This window comes from Nerophis lumbriciformis, linkage group LG01, assembly GCF_033978685.3.
Source record: "Nerophis lumbriciformis linkage group LG01, RoL_Nlum_v2.1, whole genome shotgun sequence".
Taxonomy (NCBI): domain Eukaryota; kingdom Metazoa; phylum Chordata; class Actinopteri; order Syngnathiformes; family Syngnathidae; genus Nerophis; species Nerophis lumbriciformis.
Window position 1 is genome coordinate 64697501 of NC_084548.2, and position 20000 is coordinate 64717500.

Consider the following 20000-nt stretch of genomic DNA (forward strand, 5'->3'; position numbering starts at 1 on the left):
TTAAAAAAATAAGTAGTTTTATATTTTTTTCAACTTTTAACGCTTAAATCTCAAGATTAACTTTAGATCTATCCGTCAATTATACGTTTTTATTATTTATTATGTTTTTCGTTTGTTTTATGCCCTTTTTGTCATGGAAAACATTGTTTTTTTATGGCAAACTCACAAAATATGCGATGTTTCCCTGTAAAAAAAATTCAAAGTGGAATAAAGTAATTGGAGTCTTGATTAGGTCAATAATTCATAACAACATTGATTTAGATGTTGTTTTTATTTTAGATTTTTTTTTTTTTTTTTTTTTAGCAATGACAGTTTTTTAAAAAATCCCACTAAAGTTCTTGGGTATCCAAAAGGGTCCCACTCATAAAAGTGTTAAAAATAGGTTGTTTTATTTTCTTTTACTTTCAACGCTTAAATCTCGAGATCAACTTTAGATCTATCCTTCAATTAAAAGTTTTTATTAATTTTTTTAATGTTTTTTCCTTGTTTTATGCACCTTTTTGTCATGGAAAACTTTGTTTTTTTATGGCAAACTCACAAAATATGCAATATTTTCCCCCGAAAAAATAATTCAAAGTGGAATAAAGTAATTGGAGCCTTGATTCTGGCAACAATTCATAACAAAATTGATTTTGATTCATAATTTATTTTTAAGCAATGACAGTTTAAAAAAAAATCCCACTAAAGTTCTTGGGCATCCAAAAGTGTCCCACTCATAAAAGTGTTAAAAATAGTTTTTTTTATTTTTTACTTTCAACACTTAAATGTCGAGATCAACTTCAAATCTATCCGTCAATTATAAGTTTTAATAATTTTTTTATGTTTTTCGTTTGTTTTATGCACCTTTTTTTCATGGAAAACTTTGTTTTTTTTATGGCAAACTCACAAAATATGGAATAGCCCACCCCCCCCCAAAAAAAACTCAAAGTGAAATAAAGTAATTGGAGCCTTGATTAGGTCAATAATTCATAACAACATTGATTTAGATTTTTTTTTTTTTTATTTAGATTTTTTTTTTTAATTTTTTTTAGCAATGACAGTTTAAAAAAAAAATCCCACTAAAGTTCTTGGGTATCCAAAAGGGTCCCACTCATAAAAGTGTAAAAAATAGGTTGTTTTATTTTCTTTAACTTTCAACGCTTAAATCTCGAGATGAACTTTAGATCTATCCTTCAATTATAAGTTTTTATTCATTTTTTTAATGTTTTTTCCTTGTTTTATGCACCTTTTTGTCATGGAAAACTTTGTTTTTTTTATGGCAAACTCACAAAATATGCAATATTTTCCCCCGAAAAAAATTCAAAGTGAAATAAAGTAATTGGAGCCTTGATTAGGTCAATAATTCATAACAACATTGATTTTGATTCATTATTATTTTTTTAAGCAATGACAATTTTTTTATTTTTTTTTTAAACCTAAAGTTATTAGGTATCCAAAAGTGTTCCACTCATAAAAGTGTTAAAAATAGGTTGTTTTATTTTCTTTTACTTTCAACGCTTAAATCTCTAGCTCAACTTCAGATCTATCCATCAATTATAAGTTTTTATTATTTTCTATGTTTTTTTTTGTTTATTTTATGCACCTTTTTGTCATGGAAAACTTTGTTTTTTTGTGGCAAACTCAAAAAATATGCAATATTTTTCCCCCGGAAAAAATTCAAAGTAAAATAAACTAATTGGAGCCTTGATTAGGTCAATTATTCATAACAACATTGATTTTGATTCATTATTATTGTTTAAGCAATGACAGTTTAAAAAAAATCCCACTAAAGTTCTTGGGTATCCAAAAGGGTCCCACTCATAAAATTGTTAAAAAAATAAGTAGTTTTATATTTTTTTCAACTTTTAACGCTTAAATCTCAAGATTAACTTTAGATCTATCCGTCAATTATACGTTTTTATTATTTTTTATGTTTTTCGTTTGTTTTATGCCCTTTTTGTCATGGAAAACTTTTTTTATGGCAAACTCACAAAATATGCGATATGTTTCTCTGAAAAAAATTCAAAGTGGAATAAAGTAATTGGAGCCTTGATTAGGTCAATAATTCATAACAACATTGATTTTGATTCATTATTATTGTTTAAGAAATGACAGTTTAAAAAAAATCCCAATAAAGTTCTTGGGTATCCAAAAGGGCCCCACTCATAAAATTGTTAAAAAAATAAGTAGTTTTATATTTTTTTCAACTTTTAACGCTTAAATCTCAAGATTAACTTTAGATCTATCTGTCAATGATACGTTTTTATTATTTTTTATGTTTTTCATTTGTTTTATGCCTTTTTTGTCATGGAAAACTTTGTTTTTTATGGCAAACTCACAAAATATGCGATATGTGTCCCTGAAAAAAATTCAAAGTGGAATAAAGTAATTGGAGCCTTGATTAGGTCAATAATTCATAACAACATCAATTTAGATTTTTTTTTTAAATTTAGATTTTTTTTTAATATTTTTTTTTAGCAATGACAGTTTTAAATAAAATCCCACTAAAGTTCTTGGGTATCCAAAAGGGTCCCACTCATAAAAGTGTTAAAAATAGGTTGTTTTATTTTCTTTTACTTTCAACGCTTAAATCTCGAGATCAACTTTAGATCTATCCTTCAATTATACGTTTTTATGAATTTTTAAAATGTTTTTTCCTTGTTTTATGCACCTTTTTGTCATGGAAAACTTTGTTTTTTTATGGCAAACTCACAAAATATGCAATATTTTCCCCCGGAAAAAATTCAAAGTGAAATAAAGTAATTGGAGCCTTGATTAGGTCAATAATTCATAACAACATTGATTTCGATTCTTTTTTTTTTTTTTAAGCAATGACAATTTAAAAAAACAAAAACCTAAAGTTATTGGGTATCCAAAAGTATTCCACTCATAAAAGTGTTAAAAATAGGTTGTTTTATTTTCTTTTACTTTCAACGCTTAAATCTCTAGCTCAACTTCAGATCTATCCATCAATTATAAGTTTTTATTATTTTCTATGTTTTTTTTTGTTTATTTTATGCACCTTTTTGTCATGGAAAACTTTGTTTTTTTTGTGGCAAACTCACAAAATATGCAATATTTTTCCCCCGGAAAAAATTCAAAGTAAAATAAACTAATTGGAGCCTTGATTAGGTCAATAATTCATACCAACATTGATTTTGATTCATTATTATTGTTTAAGCAATGACAGTTTAAAAAAAATCCCAATAAAGTTCTTGGGTATCCAAAAGGGCCCCACTCATAAAATTGTTAAAAAAATAAGTAGTTTTATATTTTTTTCAACTTTTAACGCTTAAATCTCAAGATTAACTTTAGATCTATCTGTCAATGATACGTTTTTATTATTTTTTATGTTTTTCATTTGTTTTATGCCTTTTTTGTCATGGAAAACTTTGTTTTTTATGGCAAACTCACAAAATATGCGATATGTGTCCCTGAAAAAAATTCAAAGTGGAATAAAGTAATTGGAGCCTTGATTAGGTCAATAATTCATAACAACATCAATTTAGATTTTTTTTTTAAATTTAGATTTTTTTTAAATATTTTTTTTTAGCAATGACAGTTTTAAATAAAATCCCACTAAAGTTCTTGGGTATCCAAAAGGGTCCCACTCATAAAATTGTTTAAAAAATAAGTAGTTTTATATTTTTTTCAACTTTTAACGCTTAAATCTCAAGATTAACTTTAGATCTATCCGTCAATTATACGTTTTTATTATTTTTTATGTTTTTCGTTTGTTTTATGCCCTTTTTGTCATGGAAAACTTTTTTTATGGCAAACTCACAAAATATGCGATATGTTTCTCTGAAAAAAATTCAAAGTGGAATAAAGTAATTGGAGCCTTGATTAGGTCAATAATTCATAACAACATTGATTTTGATTCATTATTATTGTTTAAGCAATGACAGTTTAAAAAAAATCCCAATAAAGTTCTTGGGTATCCAAAAGGGCCCCACTCATAAAATTGTTAAAAAAATAAGTAGTTTTATATTTTTTTCAACTTTTAACGCTTAAATCTCAAGATTAACTTTAGATCTATCTGTCAATGATACGTTTTTATTATTTTTTATGTTTTTCATTTGTTTTATGCCTTTTTTGTCATGGAAAACTTTGTTTTTTATGGCAAACTCACAAAATATGCGATATGTGTCCCTGAAAAAAATTCAAAGTGGAATAAAGTAATTGGAGCCTTGATTAGGTCAATAATTCATAACAACATCAATTTAGATTTTTTTTTTAAATTTAGATTTTTTTTTAATATTTTTTTTTAGCAATGACAGTTTTAAATAAAATCCCACTAAAGTTCTTGGGTATCCAAAAGGGTCCCACTCATAAAAGTGTTAAAAATAGGTTGTTTTATTTTCTTTTACTTTCAACGCTTAAATCTCGAGATCAACTTTAGATCTATCCTTCAATTATACGTTTTTATGAATTTTTAAAATGTTTTTTCCTTGTTTTATGCACCTTTTTGTCATGGAAAACTTTGTTTTTTTATGGCAAACTCACAAAATATGCAATATTTTCCCCCGGAAAAAATTCAAAGTGAAATAAAGTAATTGGAGCCTTGATTAGGTCAATAATTCATAACAACATTGATTTCGATTCTTTTTTTTTTTTTTAAGCAATGACAATTTAAAAAAACAAAAACCTAAAGTTATTGGGTATCCAAAAGTATTCCACTCATAAAAGTGTTAAAAATAGGTTGTTTTATTTTCTTTTACTTTCAACGCTTAAATCTCTAGCTCAACTTCAGATCTATCCATCAATTATAAGTTTTTATTATTTTCTATGTTTTTTTTTGTTTATTTTATGCACCTTTTTGTCATGGAAAACTTTGTTTTTTTTGTGGCAAACTCACAAAATATGCAATATTTTTCCCCCGGAAAAAATTCAAAGTAAAATAAACTAATTGGAGCCTTGATTAGGTCAATAATTCATAACAACATTGATTTTGATTCATTATTATTGTTTAAGCAATGACAGTTTAAAAAAAATCCCAATAAAGTTCTTGGGTATCCAAAAGGGCCCCACTCATAAAATTGTTAAAAAAATAAGTAGTTTTATATTTTTTTCAACTTTTAACGCTTAAATCTCAAGATTAACTTTAGATCTATCTGTCAATGATACGTTTTTATTATTTTTTATGTTTTTCATTTGTTTTATGCCTTTTTTGTCATGGAAAACTTTGTTTTTTATGGCAAACTCACAAAATATGCGATATGTGTCCCTGAAAAAAATTCAAAGTGGAATAAAGTAATTGGAGCCTTGATTAGGTCAATAATTCATAACAACATCAATTTAGATTTTTTTTTTAAATTTAGATTTTTTTTAAATATTTTTTTTTAGCAATGACAGTTTTAAATAAAATCCCACTAAAGTTCTTGGGTATCCAAAAGGGTCCCACTCATAAAATTGTTAAAAAAATAAGTAGTTTTATATTTTTTTCAACTTTTAACGCTTAAATCTCAAGATTAACTTTAGATCTATCCGTCAATTATACGTTTTTATTATTTTTTATGTTTTTCGTTTGTTTTATGCCCTTTTTGTCATGGAAAACTTTTTTTATGGCAAACTCACAAAATATGCGATATGTTTCTCTGAAAAAAATTCAAAGTGGAATAAAGTAATTGGAGCCTTGATTAGGTCAATAATTCATAACAACATTGATTTTGATTCATTATTATTGTTTAAGCAATGACAGTTTAAAAAAAATCCCAATAAAGTTCTTGGGTATCCAAAAGGGCCCCACTCATAAAATTGTTAAAAAAATAAGTAGTTTTATATTTTTTTCAACTTTTAACGCTTAAATCTCAAGATTAACTTTAGATCTATCTGTCAATGATACGTTTTTATTATTTTTTATGTTTTTCATTTGTTTTATGCCTTTTTTGTCATGGAAAACTTTGTTTTTTATGGCAAACTCACAAAATATGCGATATGTGTCCCTGAAAAAAATTCAAAGTGGAATAAAGTAATTGGAGCCTTGATTAGGTCAATAATTCATAACAACATCAATTTAGATTTTTTTTTTAAATTTAGATTTTTTTTTAATATTTTTTTTTAGCAATGACAGTTTTAAATAAAATCCCACTAAAGTTCTTGGGTATCCAAAAGGGTCCCACTCATAAAAGTGTTAAAAATAGGTTGTTTTATTTTCTTTTACTTTCAACGCTTAAATCTCGAGATCAACTTTAGATCTATCCTTCAATTATACGTTTTTATGAATTTTTAAAATGTTTTTTCCTTGTTTTATGCACCTTTTTGTCATGGAAAACTTTGTTTTTTTATGGCAAACTCACAAAATATGCAATATTTTCCCCCGGAAAAAATTCAAAGTGAAATAAAGTAATTGGAGCCTTGATTAGGTCAATAATTCATAACAACATTGATTTCGATTCTTTTTTTTTTTTTTAAGCAATGACAATTTAAAAAAACAAAAACCTAAAGTTATTGGGTATCCAAAAGTATTCCACTCATAAAAGTGTTAAAAATAGGTTGTTTTATTTTCTTTTACTTTCAACGCTTAAATCTCTAGCTCAACTTCAGATCTATCCATCAATTATAAGTTTTTATTATTTTCTATGTTTTTTTTTGTTTATTTTATGCACCTTTTTGTCATGGAAAACTTTGATTTTTGTGGCAAACTCACAAAATATGCAATATTTTTCCCCCGGAAAAAATTCAAAGTAAAATAAACTAATTGGAGCCTTGATTAGGTCAATAATTCATAACAACATTGATTTTGATTCATTATTATTGTTTAAGCAATGACAGTTTAAAAAAAATCCCACTAAAGTTTTTGGGTATCCAAAAGGGTCCCACTCATAAAATTGCTAAAAAAAAATCAGTAGTTTTATATTTTTTTCAACTTTTAACGCTTAAATCTCAAGATTAACTTTAGATCTATCCGTCAATTATACGTTTTTATTATTTTTTATGTTTTTCGTTTGTTTTATGCCCTTTTTGTCATGGAAAACTTTTTTGATGGCAAACTCACAAAATATGCGATATGTTTCTCTGAAAAAAATTCAAAGTGGAATAAAGTAATTGGAGCCTTGATTAGGTCAATAATTCATAACAACATTGATTTTGATTCATTATTATTGTTTAAGCAATGACAGTTTAAAAAAAATCCCAATAAAGTTCTTGGGTATCCAAAAGGGCCCCACTCATAAAATTGTTAAAAAAATAAGTAGTTTGATATTTTTTTCAACTTTTAACGCTTAAATCTCAAGATTAACTTTAGATCTATCCGTCAATTATACGTTTTTATTATTTTTTATGTTTTTCGTTTGTTTTATGCCCTTTTTGTCATGGAAAACTTTTTTGATGGCAAACTCACAAAATATGCGATATGTGTCCCTGTAAAAAAATTCAAAGTGGAATAAAGTAATTGGAGCCTTGATTAGGTCAATAATTCATTACAACATTGATTTTTTTTTTTTTTTTTTTTTTTTTAGCAATGACAGTTTAAAAAAAAAATCCCACTAAAGTTCTTGGGTATCCAAAAGGGTCCCCACTCATAAAAGTGTTAAAAATAGGTTGTTTTATTTTCTTTTACTTTCAATGCTTAAATCTAGAGATCAACTTTAGATCTATCCTTCAATTAAAAGTTTTTATTAATTTTTTTTATGTTTTTTCCTTGTTTTATGCACCTTTTTGTCATGGAAAACTTTGTTTTTTTGTGGCAAACTCACAAAATATGCAATATTTTTCCCTCGGAAAAAATTCAAAGTAAAATAAACTAATTGGAGCCTTGATTAGGTCAATAATTCATAACAACATTGATTTTGATTCATTATTATTGTTTAAGCAATGACAGTTTAAAAAAAATCCCACTAAAGTTTTTGGGTATCCAAAAGGGTCCCACTCATAAAATTGCTAAAAAAAATAAGTAGTTTTATATTTTTTTCAACTTTTAACGCTTAAATCTCAAGATTAACTTTAGATCTATCCGTCAATTATACGTGTTTATTATTTTTTATGTTTTTCGTTTGTTTTATGCCCTTTTTGCCAAGGAAAACTTTTTTTATGGCAAACTCACAAAATATGCGATATGTTTCTCTGAAAAAAATTCAAAGTGGAATAAAGTAATTGGAGCCTTGATTAGGTCAATAATTCAAAACAACATTGATTTTGATTCATTATTATTGTTTAAGCAATGACAGTTTAAAAAAAATCCCAATAAAGTTCTTGAGTATCCAAAAGGGCCCCACTCATAAAATTGTTAAAAAAATAAGTCGTTTTATATTTTTTTCAACTTTTAACGCTTAAATCTCAAGATTAACTTTAGATCTATCCGTCAATTATACATGTTTATTATTTTTTATGTTTTTCGTTTGTTTTATACCCTTTTTGTCATGGAAAACTTTTTTTATGGCAAACTCACAAAATATACGATATGTTTCTCTGAAAAAAATTCAAAGTGGAATAAAGTAATTGGAGCCTTGATTAGGTCAATAATTCATAACAACATTGATTTTGATTCATTATTATTGTTTAAGCAATGACAGTTTAAAAAAAATCCCAATAAAGTTCTTGAGTATCCAAAAGGGCCCCACTCATAAAATTGTTAAAAAAATAAGTAGTTTTATATTTTTTTCAACTTTTAACGCTTAAATTTCAAGATAGATCTATCCGTCAATTATACGTTTTTATTATTTTTTATGTTTTTCGTTTGTTTTATGCCCTTTTTGTCATGGAAAACTTTTTTGATGGCAAACTCACAAAATATGCGATATGTTTCTCTGAAAAAAATTCAAAGTGGAATAAAGTAATTGAAGCCTTGATTAGGTCAATAATTCATAACAACATTGATTTAGATTTTTTTTTTTTTTTAGATTTTTTTTTTTTTTTTTTAGATTTTTTTTTAGCAATGACAGTTTAAAAAAAAATCCCACTAAAGTTCTTGGGTATCCAAAAGGGTCCCACTCATAAAAGTGTTAAAAATAGGTTGTTTTATTTTCTTTTACTTTCAACGCTTAAATCTCGAGATCAACTTTAGATCTATCCTTCAATTAAAAGTTTTTTCCTTGTTTTATGCACCTTTTTGTCATGGAAAACTTTGTTTTTTTATGGCAAACTCACAAAATATGCAATATTTCCCCCCGAAAAAATATACGTTTTTTTCAGCAATAACAGTTTTAAAGCATGGTCTCATTACATTTCACCAGTTTGCTGTTTTATTTCAATTTATCGTTTTTTCAATAGTATTTTTAGAAGGCGGGCCGCACTTTGGACACCTCTGGTGCGAGTCTCCAGACTTTTGTTGACATGGTGGAATGAAGAGGCGGAAATGGAGGAACAGTGACAACTCATGACCTCTGACAGGCTCACGTTTCAAACAGCCTGCTCTCCTCCCCCTCGTGTCATGACCTATTTAGCGGGAACGCCGCAGGAACCGCGCAGCATGTGCTCCGAGTGTGCCTTCCTGCCTTTGAATAAAAGAAAAAGCAAAATCCGGGTAAAAAACTGCAATATTATTGCAGTGGACATAGCCACATTCCTCCTCCATTCACGCTTTGAAAGTAACACTTTGTCGCCCTCTGCTGGCGCGCAGGTGTATTACATGGGATGTGAACTTAATTTGTTCGTAAATGGAAAAGTTCATATAGGGAAGCAAATTTCTCCATAAGAAACAAAGTAAATATGAATAATTGGTTCCGGCCTCGACAAAAGTCCTTATATGAGTGAAGGTTTGAACACACTATGAAGTGATGTACAGTATTGTATATCAAACGTACACAACAAGGAGGTGACGGATCAACGTTTTCTATATTAACAAGACAAAACAACAACGACAAGCTGAACTGTCCTGTATGCGCTCCTTGGCCAACACGTGCAAACACACAGAAGCGCCTTTGGTGCCCACTTCCGCCGATCCACCGTCCAAACATTCCTCTTAATCAGAACAAAAAAACAAAGTTATTTTTTGAACTGGAAAAATTCCCGTTTTTCCCGAAATTCCTTAATACTATTTCTCAATTCAAAATGTTACTACTTCAACATTTCTCGACCGATTTGAAAAAATTCCAATACCAACCATCTCAACTCATTCAGAAAATGTAAGTATTTTAACATTTTCCTCCCAAAAAATTCCCGCTTTTCCCTGAATTCCCAAATTTCTAAATAATTTCAAAAAAATTCCAGGAATTCCCGTTTTTCCAAACCCTATTTTCACCCTTTTTTCTGGCGACTATTCCTCCCACTTTTTTCAACCCACTTCAACCGTTCCCCCGTCAAATCATTCCTTTTAATCAGGACAAAAAACAAAGTTGTTTTTTGAACTGGAAAAATTCCCGCTTTTCCTGAAATTCCAGGAATTCCGTAATACAATTTCTTAATTAAAAATATTACTACTTCAACATTTCTCGGCCGATTAAAAAAATTCCAATACCAACCATTTCAACTCATTCAGAAAATGTAAGTATTTTAACATTTTCCAAAAAAATTCCCGCTTTTCCCTGAATTCCCAAATTTCTATTGAAATTCCCATTGAAATGAATGGGACGTTTAGCAAAGTTCCACAATTCGCACATTTTTCTTCCGATTCAAACCGTTCCAACTCCAAAATATTCAGCCAGTTCGAGATTGTGTGCTCTTTTTCAACAATTAAAAAAATTCCCGGATTTCCAAGAATTCCCAGTTTTCAGGCACATTTTCCCCCATTCAAAATGAATTGTCCATTTTTCAAACTTTCACCATGTCCACATTTTTCAACCTATTCAAACCGTTCCAACTTAAACACATTCCGCTCATCCTGGAAATTCAAACTGTCAATTTTCCAAGTTCAAAAAAATTCCAGGAATCCCCGTTTTTCCAAACCCTATTTTCACCCTTTTTTCTGGCGACTACTCCTCCCACTTTTTTCAACCCACTTCAACCGTTCCCCCGTCAAATCATTCCTTTTAATCAGGACAAAAAACAAAGTTGTTTTTTGAACTGGAAAAATTCCCGGTTTTCCCGAAATTCCTTGATACAATTTCTCAATTAAAAATGTTACTACTTCAACATTTCTTGACCGATTTGAAAAAAATTCCAACACCAACCATCTCAACTCGTTCAGAACATTTAAGTATTTTAACATTTTCCCCCAAAAAATTCCCGCTTTTCCCTGAATTCCCAAATTTCTATTGAAATTCCTATTGAAATGAATGGGACATTTATCAAAGTTCCACAATTCCCACATTTTTCATCCGATTCAAACCGTTCCAACTCCAAAATATTCAGCCAGTTCGAGATTGTGTGCTCTCCTTCAACAATTTAAAAAAATTCCCGGATTTCCAAGAATTCCCAGTTTTCAGGGACATTTTTCCCATTCGAAATGAATTGTCCATTTTTCAAACTTTCACCATTTCTACATTTTTCAACTTATTCAAACCATTCCACCTTCAACACATTCTACTCATCCTGGAAATTCAAACTATAATGTTTTCAAGTTTAAAAAAATTCCAGGAATTCCCAGAATTCCCATTTTTCCAAACCCTATTTTCACCCTTTTTTCAGACGACTACTCCTCCCACTATTTTCAAACCACTTCAACCCTTCCACCGTCAAATCATTCCTTTTAAGGACAAAAACCAAAGTTGTTTTTTGAACTGGAAAAATTCCCGGTTTTCCTGAAATTCCAGGAATTCCGAAATACAATTTCTCAATTAAAAATATTACTACTTCAACATTTCTTGACCAATTAAAAAAATTCCAATACCAAATTCATTCAGAAAATGGTAGTATTTTAACATTGTCCCAAAAAATTCCCGTTTTCCCTGAATTCCCAAATTTCTATTGAAATTCCCATTGAAATGAATGGGACATTTATCAAAGTTCCACAATTCCCACATTTTTCATCCGATTCAAACCGTTCCAACTCCAAAAGATTCAGCCAGTTCCAGATTGTGTGGTCTCCTTCAATAATTAAATCCTGGATTTCCAAGAATTCCCAGTTTTCAGGGACATTTTCCCCATTCAAAATTAATTGGCCATTTTTCCAACTTTCACCATTTCTACATTTTTCAACCTATTCAAACTATTCCACCTTCAACACATTCTACTCATCCTGGAAATTCAAACTATAATGTTTTCAAGTTTTAAAAAATTCCAGGAATTCCCAGAATTCCCATTTTTCCAAACCCTATTTTCACCCTTTTTTCAGACGACTACTCCTCCCACTATTTTCAAACCACTTCAACCCTTCCACCGTCAAATCATTCCTTTTAAGGACAAAAACCAAAGTTGTTTTTTGAACTGGAAAAATTCCCGGTTTTCCTGAAATTCCAGGAATTCCGAAATACAATTTCTCAATTAAAAATATTACTACTTCAACATTTCTTGACCAATTAAAAAAATTCCAATACCAAATTCATTCAGAAAATGGTAGTATTTTAACATTGTCCCAAAAAATTCCCGTTTTCCCTGAATTCCCAAATTTCTATTGAAATTCCCATTGAAATGAATGGGACATTTATCAAAGTTCCACAATTCCCACATTTTTCATCCGATTCAAACCGTTCCAACTCCAAAAGATTCAGCCAGTTCCAGATTGTGTGGTCTCCTTCAATAATTAAATCCTGGATTTCCAAGAATTCCCAGTTTTCAGGGACATTTTCCCCATTCAAAATTAATTGGCCATTTTTCCAACTTTCACCATTTCTACATTTTTCAACCTATTCAAACTATTCCACCTTCAACACATTCTACTCATCCTGGAAATTCAAACTATAATGTTTTCAAGTTTAAAAAAATTCCAGGAATTCCCAGAATTCCCATTTTTCCAAACCCTATTTTCACCCTTTTTTCAGACGACTACTCCTCCCACTATTTTCAAACCACTTCAACCCTTCCACCGTCAAATCATTCCTTTTAAGGACAAAAACCAAAGTTGTTTTTTGAACTGGAAAAATTCCCGGTTTTCCTGAAATTCCAGGAATTCCGAAATACAATTTCTCAATTAAAAATATTACTACTTCAACATTTCTTGACCAATTAAAAAAATTCCAATACCAAATTCATTCAGAAAATGGTAGTATTTTAACATTGTCCCAAAAAATTCCCGTTTTCCCTGAATTCCCAAATTTCTATTGAAATTCCCATTGAAATGAATGGGACATTTATCAAAGTTCCACAATTCCCACATTTTTCATCCGATTCAAACCGTTCCAACTCCAAAAGATTCAGCCAGTTCCAGATTGTGTGCTCTCCTTCAATAATTAAATCCTGGATTTCCAAGAATTCCCAGTTTTCAGGGACATTTTCCCCATTCAAAATTAATTGGCCATTTTTCCAACTTTCACCATTTCTACATTTTTCAACCTATTCAAACTATTTCACCTTCAACACACTCTACTCATACTGGACATTCAAACTATCATTTTTTTCAAGTTAAAAAAAATTCCAGGAATTCCCAGAATTCACGTTTTTCCAAACCCTATTTTCACCATTTTTTCTGGCGACTACTCCTCCCACATTTTTCAACCGTTCCACCGTCAAATCATTCCTTTTAATCAGGACATAAAACAAAATTGTTTTTTGAACCAGAAAAATTCCCGCTTTTCCTGAAATTCCAGGAATTCCGTAATACCATTCCTCAATTAAAAATATTACTACTTCAACATTTCTTGACCGATTAAAAAAATTCCAATACCAACCATTTCAACTCTTTCAGAACATTCAGGTATTTTAACATTTTCCAAAAAATTCCCGCTTTTCCCTAAATTCCTAAATTTCTATTGAAACATTAAAAATTCTATTGAGACATTTGTCATCTGATTCAAACTGTTCCAACTCTGAAATATTCAGCCTGTTCAAAAATGTGTGCTCTCCTTCAAGAATTTTAAAAAAAAATCCCCGATTTACCAGAATTCCCAGTTTTTAGGGACATTTTCCCCATTCAAAATGAATCGTTTATTTTTTAAACTTCAACAATTCCCACATTTTTCAACCAATTCAAACCATTCCACCTTCAACACATTCAACTCATCCTGGACATTGAAACTATCATTTTTCCACGTTCAACAAATTTCCAGGAATTCTTAGGGGTTTTTTTTAACCTTATTTCTATACTTTTTTGTTTGACTACTCCTTTTCCTTTTTCATCCCATTTCAACTGTTCCACTATCAAAAATGTTTCTTAGTCTGGACAAAAAAACAGGTTGGTTTAGGAACGATAAAAATTCCCATTTTTCCCCAAATTCCAGGAATTCCATAATACCATTTCTCAATTGAAAAACTGTTACTACTTCAACATTTCTTGACCGATTTAAACAATTCCAACACCAACCAATTCAGCTCATTCAGTACATTCATGCTCTTAATCATTTTTAAACAAATCCAGCTTTGCCCAAATTTCCAGGAAGTTCCTACTGAAATGAATGGGACATTTTTCCAAGTTGCAGAATTTCCCACATTTTTCAACCCATTCAAACCATTCCACCTTCAACACATTCAAGTCATCCTGGACATTCAAACTACCATGTTTCCACATTCAACAAATTTCCAGGAATTCCTTTTTTTTCTTCTAACCCTATTACCAAACTTTTTCGTTTGACTATTCCTTTTCCTTTTTTCATCCCATTTCGACTGTTCCACCCTCAAAACATTTTTCTTAGTCTGGACAAAAAAAACAAGTTGGTTTAAGAACAGGAAACATTCCCGGTTTTCCCAAAATTCCAGGAATTCTATAATACCTTTTCTCAATTAAAAAACTGTTACTACTTCAACATTTCTTGACCGATTTGAACAATTCCAACACCAACCTATTCAACTCATTCAGGACATTCATGCTCCTAATCATTTGTAAACAAATCCAGCTTTTCCCAAATTTCCAGGAAGTTCCCATTGAAATGAATTGGACATTTTTCCAAGGTGCAATATTCCCACATTTTTCAACCGATTCAAACCATTCCATCAACACATTCCACTCATCCAACTAACACTTTCCTAAGTTCCAAACCGAATTCTGGTTTTCCTGGAAATTCAAACTCTTCAACATTTAAACCATTCCAACATTCAAACTATTCTTACATTAATACTACATTCTGTCAGCAGTTCAACTTCAGCATTGGAGCATTCACACCTCATCTAGTTTCATTAACATTTTCACAAACACCTTCATTACGTGTGTCAACATTTGCGTTTCAAAATATAGAAAATCTCCTGCGAAAATTGGTAAAAATATAGGATTTTTCTACATCACTAGAACTCGACATCTACTCAATTTTGTAGACGTTTATAGCAGTTTATGGCTTGAATGCATTTCAATAAAAACAGCTGTGGGCTCCTTCAGACTTTTTTCAACCTGGCCAACATCATTTCTTCCTGGATGTTACGGAAAGTATAGGAGTGTGTGTGAAAGAAGGACAAAAACTGGATGTCCCGGCCCAAAAAAAGAGTTGCACTGAACAAGCGACCAGCACTGCAGTGGGGGGAGAGAAAAAAAAAAGGGAACTTTTCTCAAGCAGGGCGAAAGTGGTTGTTACGCTCTACGGTTCCTGGGTGGATCTCGCATAAGGGGAAGAGGGGGTGTTAATCATTCTGTAATGCCGTCTGCTTTACATAGAAACTGACACTAAAACACATTTGAAGATAGTCAACACTCTAGTGCCATCTGGCGGCTAACGGGGATAGTGCGCCCACCAATTTGTCACGTTTCATGTGTCGGGTAAACCGCGCCGAATGGGGCCGTATTCTTGCTAATTCTTTTTTATATGCTAAACACTGCTATCATATGTGTTTATATTGTATCTGCTGATGTAATTCTGTTGTAGGCGAGAGAGAAAAGGGAAAAAAAAGGCAGACACCAATAAATAGGGGTGTAAAAAAAAATCGATTTTCTAAATTAATTGAGATTCTTTATTGATTTTAAAAAATCAAACGTCGATTTTTTTTATTTCATTTATTTATTTATTTATTTTAAAATGTGTCCTCAGACAGATCATATAGTTAATATAGATCAGGCGTGTCAAACTGGTTTTCATTGAGGGCCACATGGCAGTTATGCTTACCCTCAGAGGGCTGATTGTAACAGTGAATAATATACAGTATGAATATAAATGTGTATATATAATACATGTGTATAATTCTTTTACGTACGTTGTACAAAACCAAATCTTTAGGTTGTACTGTATAAAACTGGCAGCTCAGTCGTCAGAATTTTACTGTAATATTTGCTTTTTTTTAAAAAATTTTACAGCATATAAAAATAAAGAAATACATGGAATTAAATTAAATGGAAGGGAAAAAACGGTAACATTGTTTTTGTTTTTTTTAACGTAAAAAGTCATGAATGGGCCCCTTTTAACAATGAATAATATACAGTATGAATATAAATGTGTATATATAAAACATGTTAAAAAAAATTACGTACGCTGTACAAAACCAAATCTTTAGGTTGTACTGTATAAAACTGGCAGCTCAGTCGTCAGAATTTTACTGTAATATTTTCTTCTTTTTTTTTTTACAGCATATAAAAATAAAGAAATACATGGAAATAAATTAAATGGAAGGGAAAAAAACGGTACCACTGTTTTTGTTTATTTTACGTAAAAAGTCATGCATGTTTTTTATACTGTAAAATATATGGTTGTTGTGTTTTATGGCGTATTATTACTCTATTGGAAGTGGATTTTACTGTAAAAAAAATGTTACTGTAAAATTTTTACATGAACAGTTTTTTGGATTACTTTCTTTGAAATCATAAGTCAAGCAGATATTTAAGTATTTATCTTTATTTGAACAATAACATTGTTTTGAAATGTATGATGATATAATATTTTGTTTTATTACTAGATATGATTAAAGTGTAAATATATGTAATTTACATTTATTTTTGTAATACATTTGTTAAGAAAAGATAAGGTACTTAATTTACACATTATTTCCACACTTTCGGGTGATGAAACAACATTTTTTTTTTTGCAAATAATCATTAACTTGGAATTTAATGGCAGCAACACATTGCAAAAAAGTTGTTACAAGGGCATTTTTACCACTGTGTTACATGGCCTTTCCTTTTAACAACACTCAGTAAACGTTTGGGAACTGAGGAGACACATTTTTGAAGTGGAATTCTTTCCCATTCTTGCTTGATGTACAGCTTAAGTTGTTCAACAGTCTTCCTTCTGCTATTTTAGGCTTCATATTGCGCCACACATTTTCAATGGGAGACAGGTCTGGACTACAGGCAGGCCAGTCTAGTACCGGCACTCTTTTACTACGAAGCCACGATGTTGTAACACGTGGCTTGGCATTGTCTTGCTGAAATAAGCAGGGGCGTCCATGATAACGTTGCTTGGATGGCAACATATGTTGCTCCAAAACCTGTATGTACCTTTCAGCATTAATGGTGCCTTCACAGATGTGTAAGTTACCCATGTCTTGGTCACTAATACACCCCCATACCATCACAGATGCTGCCTTTTGAACTATAACAGTCCGGATGGTTCTTTTCCTCTTTGGTCCAGAGGACACGACGTCCACAGTTTCCAAAAACAATTTGAAATGTGGACTCGTCAGACCACAGAACGCTTTTCCACTTTGCATCAGTCCATCTTAGATGAGCTCGTGCCCAGCGAAGCGTTTCTGGGTGTTGTTGATAAATGGCTCTCGCTTTGCATGGTAGGGTTTTAACTTGCACTTACAGATGTAACGACCAACTGTAGTTACTGACATTGGTTTTCTGAAGTGTTCCTGAGCCCATGTGGTGATATCCTTTACACACTGATGTCGCTTTTTGATGCAGGGATCGAAAGTCTCGGGAATTCAATGTTACATGCAGTGATTTCTCCAGATTCTCTGAACCTTTTGATGATATTACGGACCGTAGATGGTGAAATCCCAAAATTCCTTGCAATAGCTGGTTGGGAAATGTTGTTCCTTAAGCTGTTTGACAATTTGCTCACGCATTTGTTGACAAAGTGGTGACCCTCGCCCCATCCTTGTTTGTGAATGATAAATGGGTTGTACTTGTATAGCGCTTTTCTACCTTCAAGGTACTCAAAGCGCTTTGACACTACTTCCACATTTACCCATTCACACACACATTCACACACTGATGGAGGGAGCTGCCATGCAAGGCGCTAACCAGCACCCATCAGGAGCAAGGGTGAAGTGTCTTGCTCAGGACACAACGGACATGACGAGGTTGGTACTAGGTGGGGATTGAACCAGTGACCCTCGGGTTGCGCACGGCCACTCTCCCACTGCGCCACGCCGTCCCCCACAAATGACTGAGCATTTCATGCAAGCTGCTTTTATACCCAATCATGGCACCCACCTGTTCCCAATTAGCCTGTTCACCTGTTTGATGAGCATTCCTCAGCCTTTTTTGCCACTTGTGCCAGCTTTTTTGAAACATGTTGCAGGCATCAAATTCTAAATGAGCTAATTTTTGCAAAAATAACAAACTTTTCCAGTTTGAACATGAAATATCTTGTCTTTGCAGTCTATTCAATTGAATATAAGTTGAAAAGGATTTGCAAATCATTGTATTCTGTTTTTATTTACCATTTACACAACGTGCCAACTTCACTGCTTTTGGGTTTTATACTTTATGGAGAATTGTAGTTAATAACAGAACTTGCATTCAATGTTGATTAAAAAAAGTGTTGATTTAGAATCGAATCGTTACCCCCAAGAATCGAATCGGATCATGTCTTGTTTAAAGATTCACTATTAATGCACTGTAAAATGCCAGATATATCTGTAATTGATTGTGTCCTTGTCTCCGGTCCAGATCCTCTTGGACCAGGCCCAGCGTTCGGTCAAACAACAGCTGCAGCACTTCATCAAAGAGTGAGTCGCCCTCTTGTCTTCGGTTCTTTGCCAAGTACACATGTCCCCCTGTGACCTTCAGGGACGTGCGCAAGTTCAAGGAGACCAAGAAGCACTTTGACCGCGTCCGCGAGGACCTGGAGATCGCCCAGGTGAAGAACGCCCAGGCGCCCAGGAACAAACCTCACGAGGTGGAGGAGGCCACCGGCTCGCTGAGCGTGGCCCGCAAGTGCTTCAGGCACCTGGCTTTGGACTATGTCCTGCAGGTCAGACCGTGCACCTTCACAGTAGCACCTGTGTCAGGGGTGTCCAAAGATCCCTTTGTAACGGTCTAAAAGTACCGTTAAAACACAAAAAGTGGAATAAAAGAGCAAACATGTGCTCAAATAAATGTAACAAGAAGAACTTGTTGACTTCAATAACACAAAGCTGCCATTTAAGCAGTTTTCTTTAAAGCTGTCATGGCTCAAAAAATAATAATGAATCAAAATGTATGTTGTTATCAATGACTGACTCCAATTTTTGCTTCAAATATTCCACTTTGAAAAATGTGTTGCATATTTTGTGCAGTTGCCATAAAAAAAACAAAGTTTTAATTGACAAAAAGGACATAAAACAAACGGTTAAAAAAAATTAAGGTATTTTTGATGTTAAAAGCAAACAAAAAATAATAATAATAAATGATGACTTATTTCTAACATTTTTAAAAGGGACCATTTTGATCCCTAAGCATTTTAGTGTGATTTTTTATTTCTAAACTCTTTTGTTTTTTAATAATGAATCAAAGTATATGTTGTTATTGATGACTGACTCCAATTTCCACTTCAAATATTCCACTTTGAAAATTTTTTGTTGCATTTTTTGTGCGGTTGCCATAAAAAAAACAAAGTTTTAATTGACAAAAAGGGCATAAAACAAACGGTAAAAAAAATAAAGGTATTTTTGACGTTAAAAGCGTTAAAAGCAAACAAAAAATAATAATAATAATAAATGATGAATAATTTCTAACATTTTTAAAAGGGACCATTTTTGATCCCTAAGCATTTTAGTGTGATTTTTATTTTTAAACTCTTTTTTGTTTTTTAATAATGAATCAAAATATATGTTGTTATCAATGACTGACTCCAATTTCCACTTCAAATATTCCACTTTGAAAAATGTGTTGCATATTTTGTGCGATTGCCATAAAAAAAAAAAAAATTTAATTGACAAAAAGGACATAAAAAAACGGTTTAAAAAAATAAAGGTATTTTTGA

The 20000-nt window shown here is 31.3% G+C and overlaps 1 protein-coding gene across 4 annotated transcripts in view; it reads left to right on the forward strand.

Moving 5' to 3' along the window:
- Positions 1-20000, forward strand: part of LOC133571199 (arf-GAP with coiled-coil, ANK repeat and PH domain-containing protein 3) — a 139575-nt gene that overhangs the window by 72278 nt on the left and 47297 nt on the right. For all 4 annotated transcript variants that reach the window (XM_061924214.1, XM_061924216.1, XM_061924215.1 and 1 more), the window contains exons 5-6: positions 18707-18765; positions 18827-19010. In XM_061924214.1, coding sequence (XP_061780198.1) covers positions 18707-18765; positions 18827-19010 — 243 coding nt within the window. The remainder of the gene's footprint in view (positions 1-18706; positions 18766-18826; positions 19011-20000) is intronic.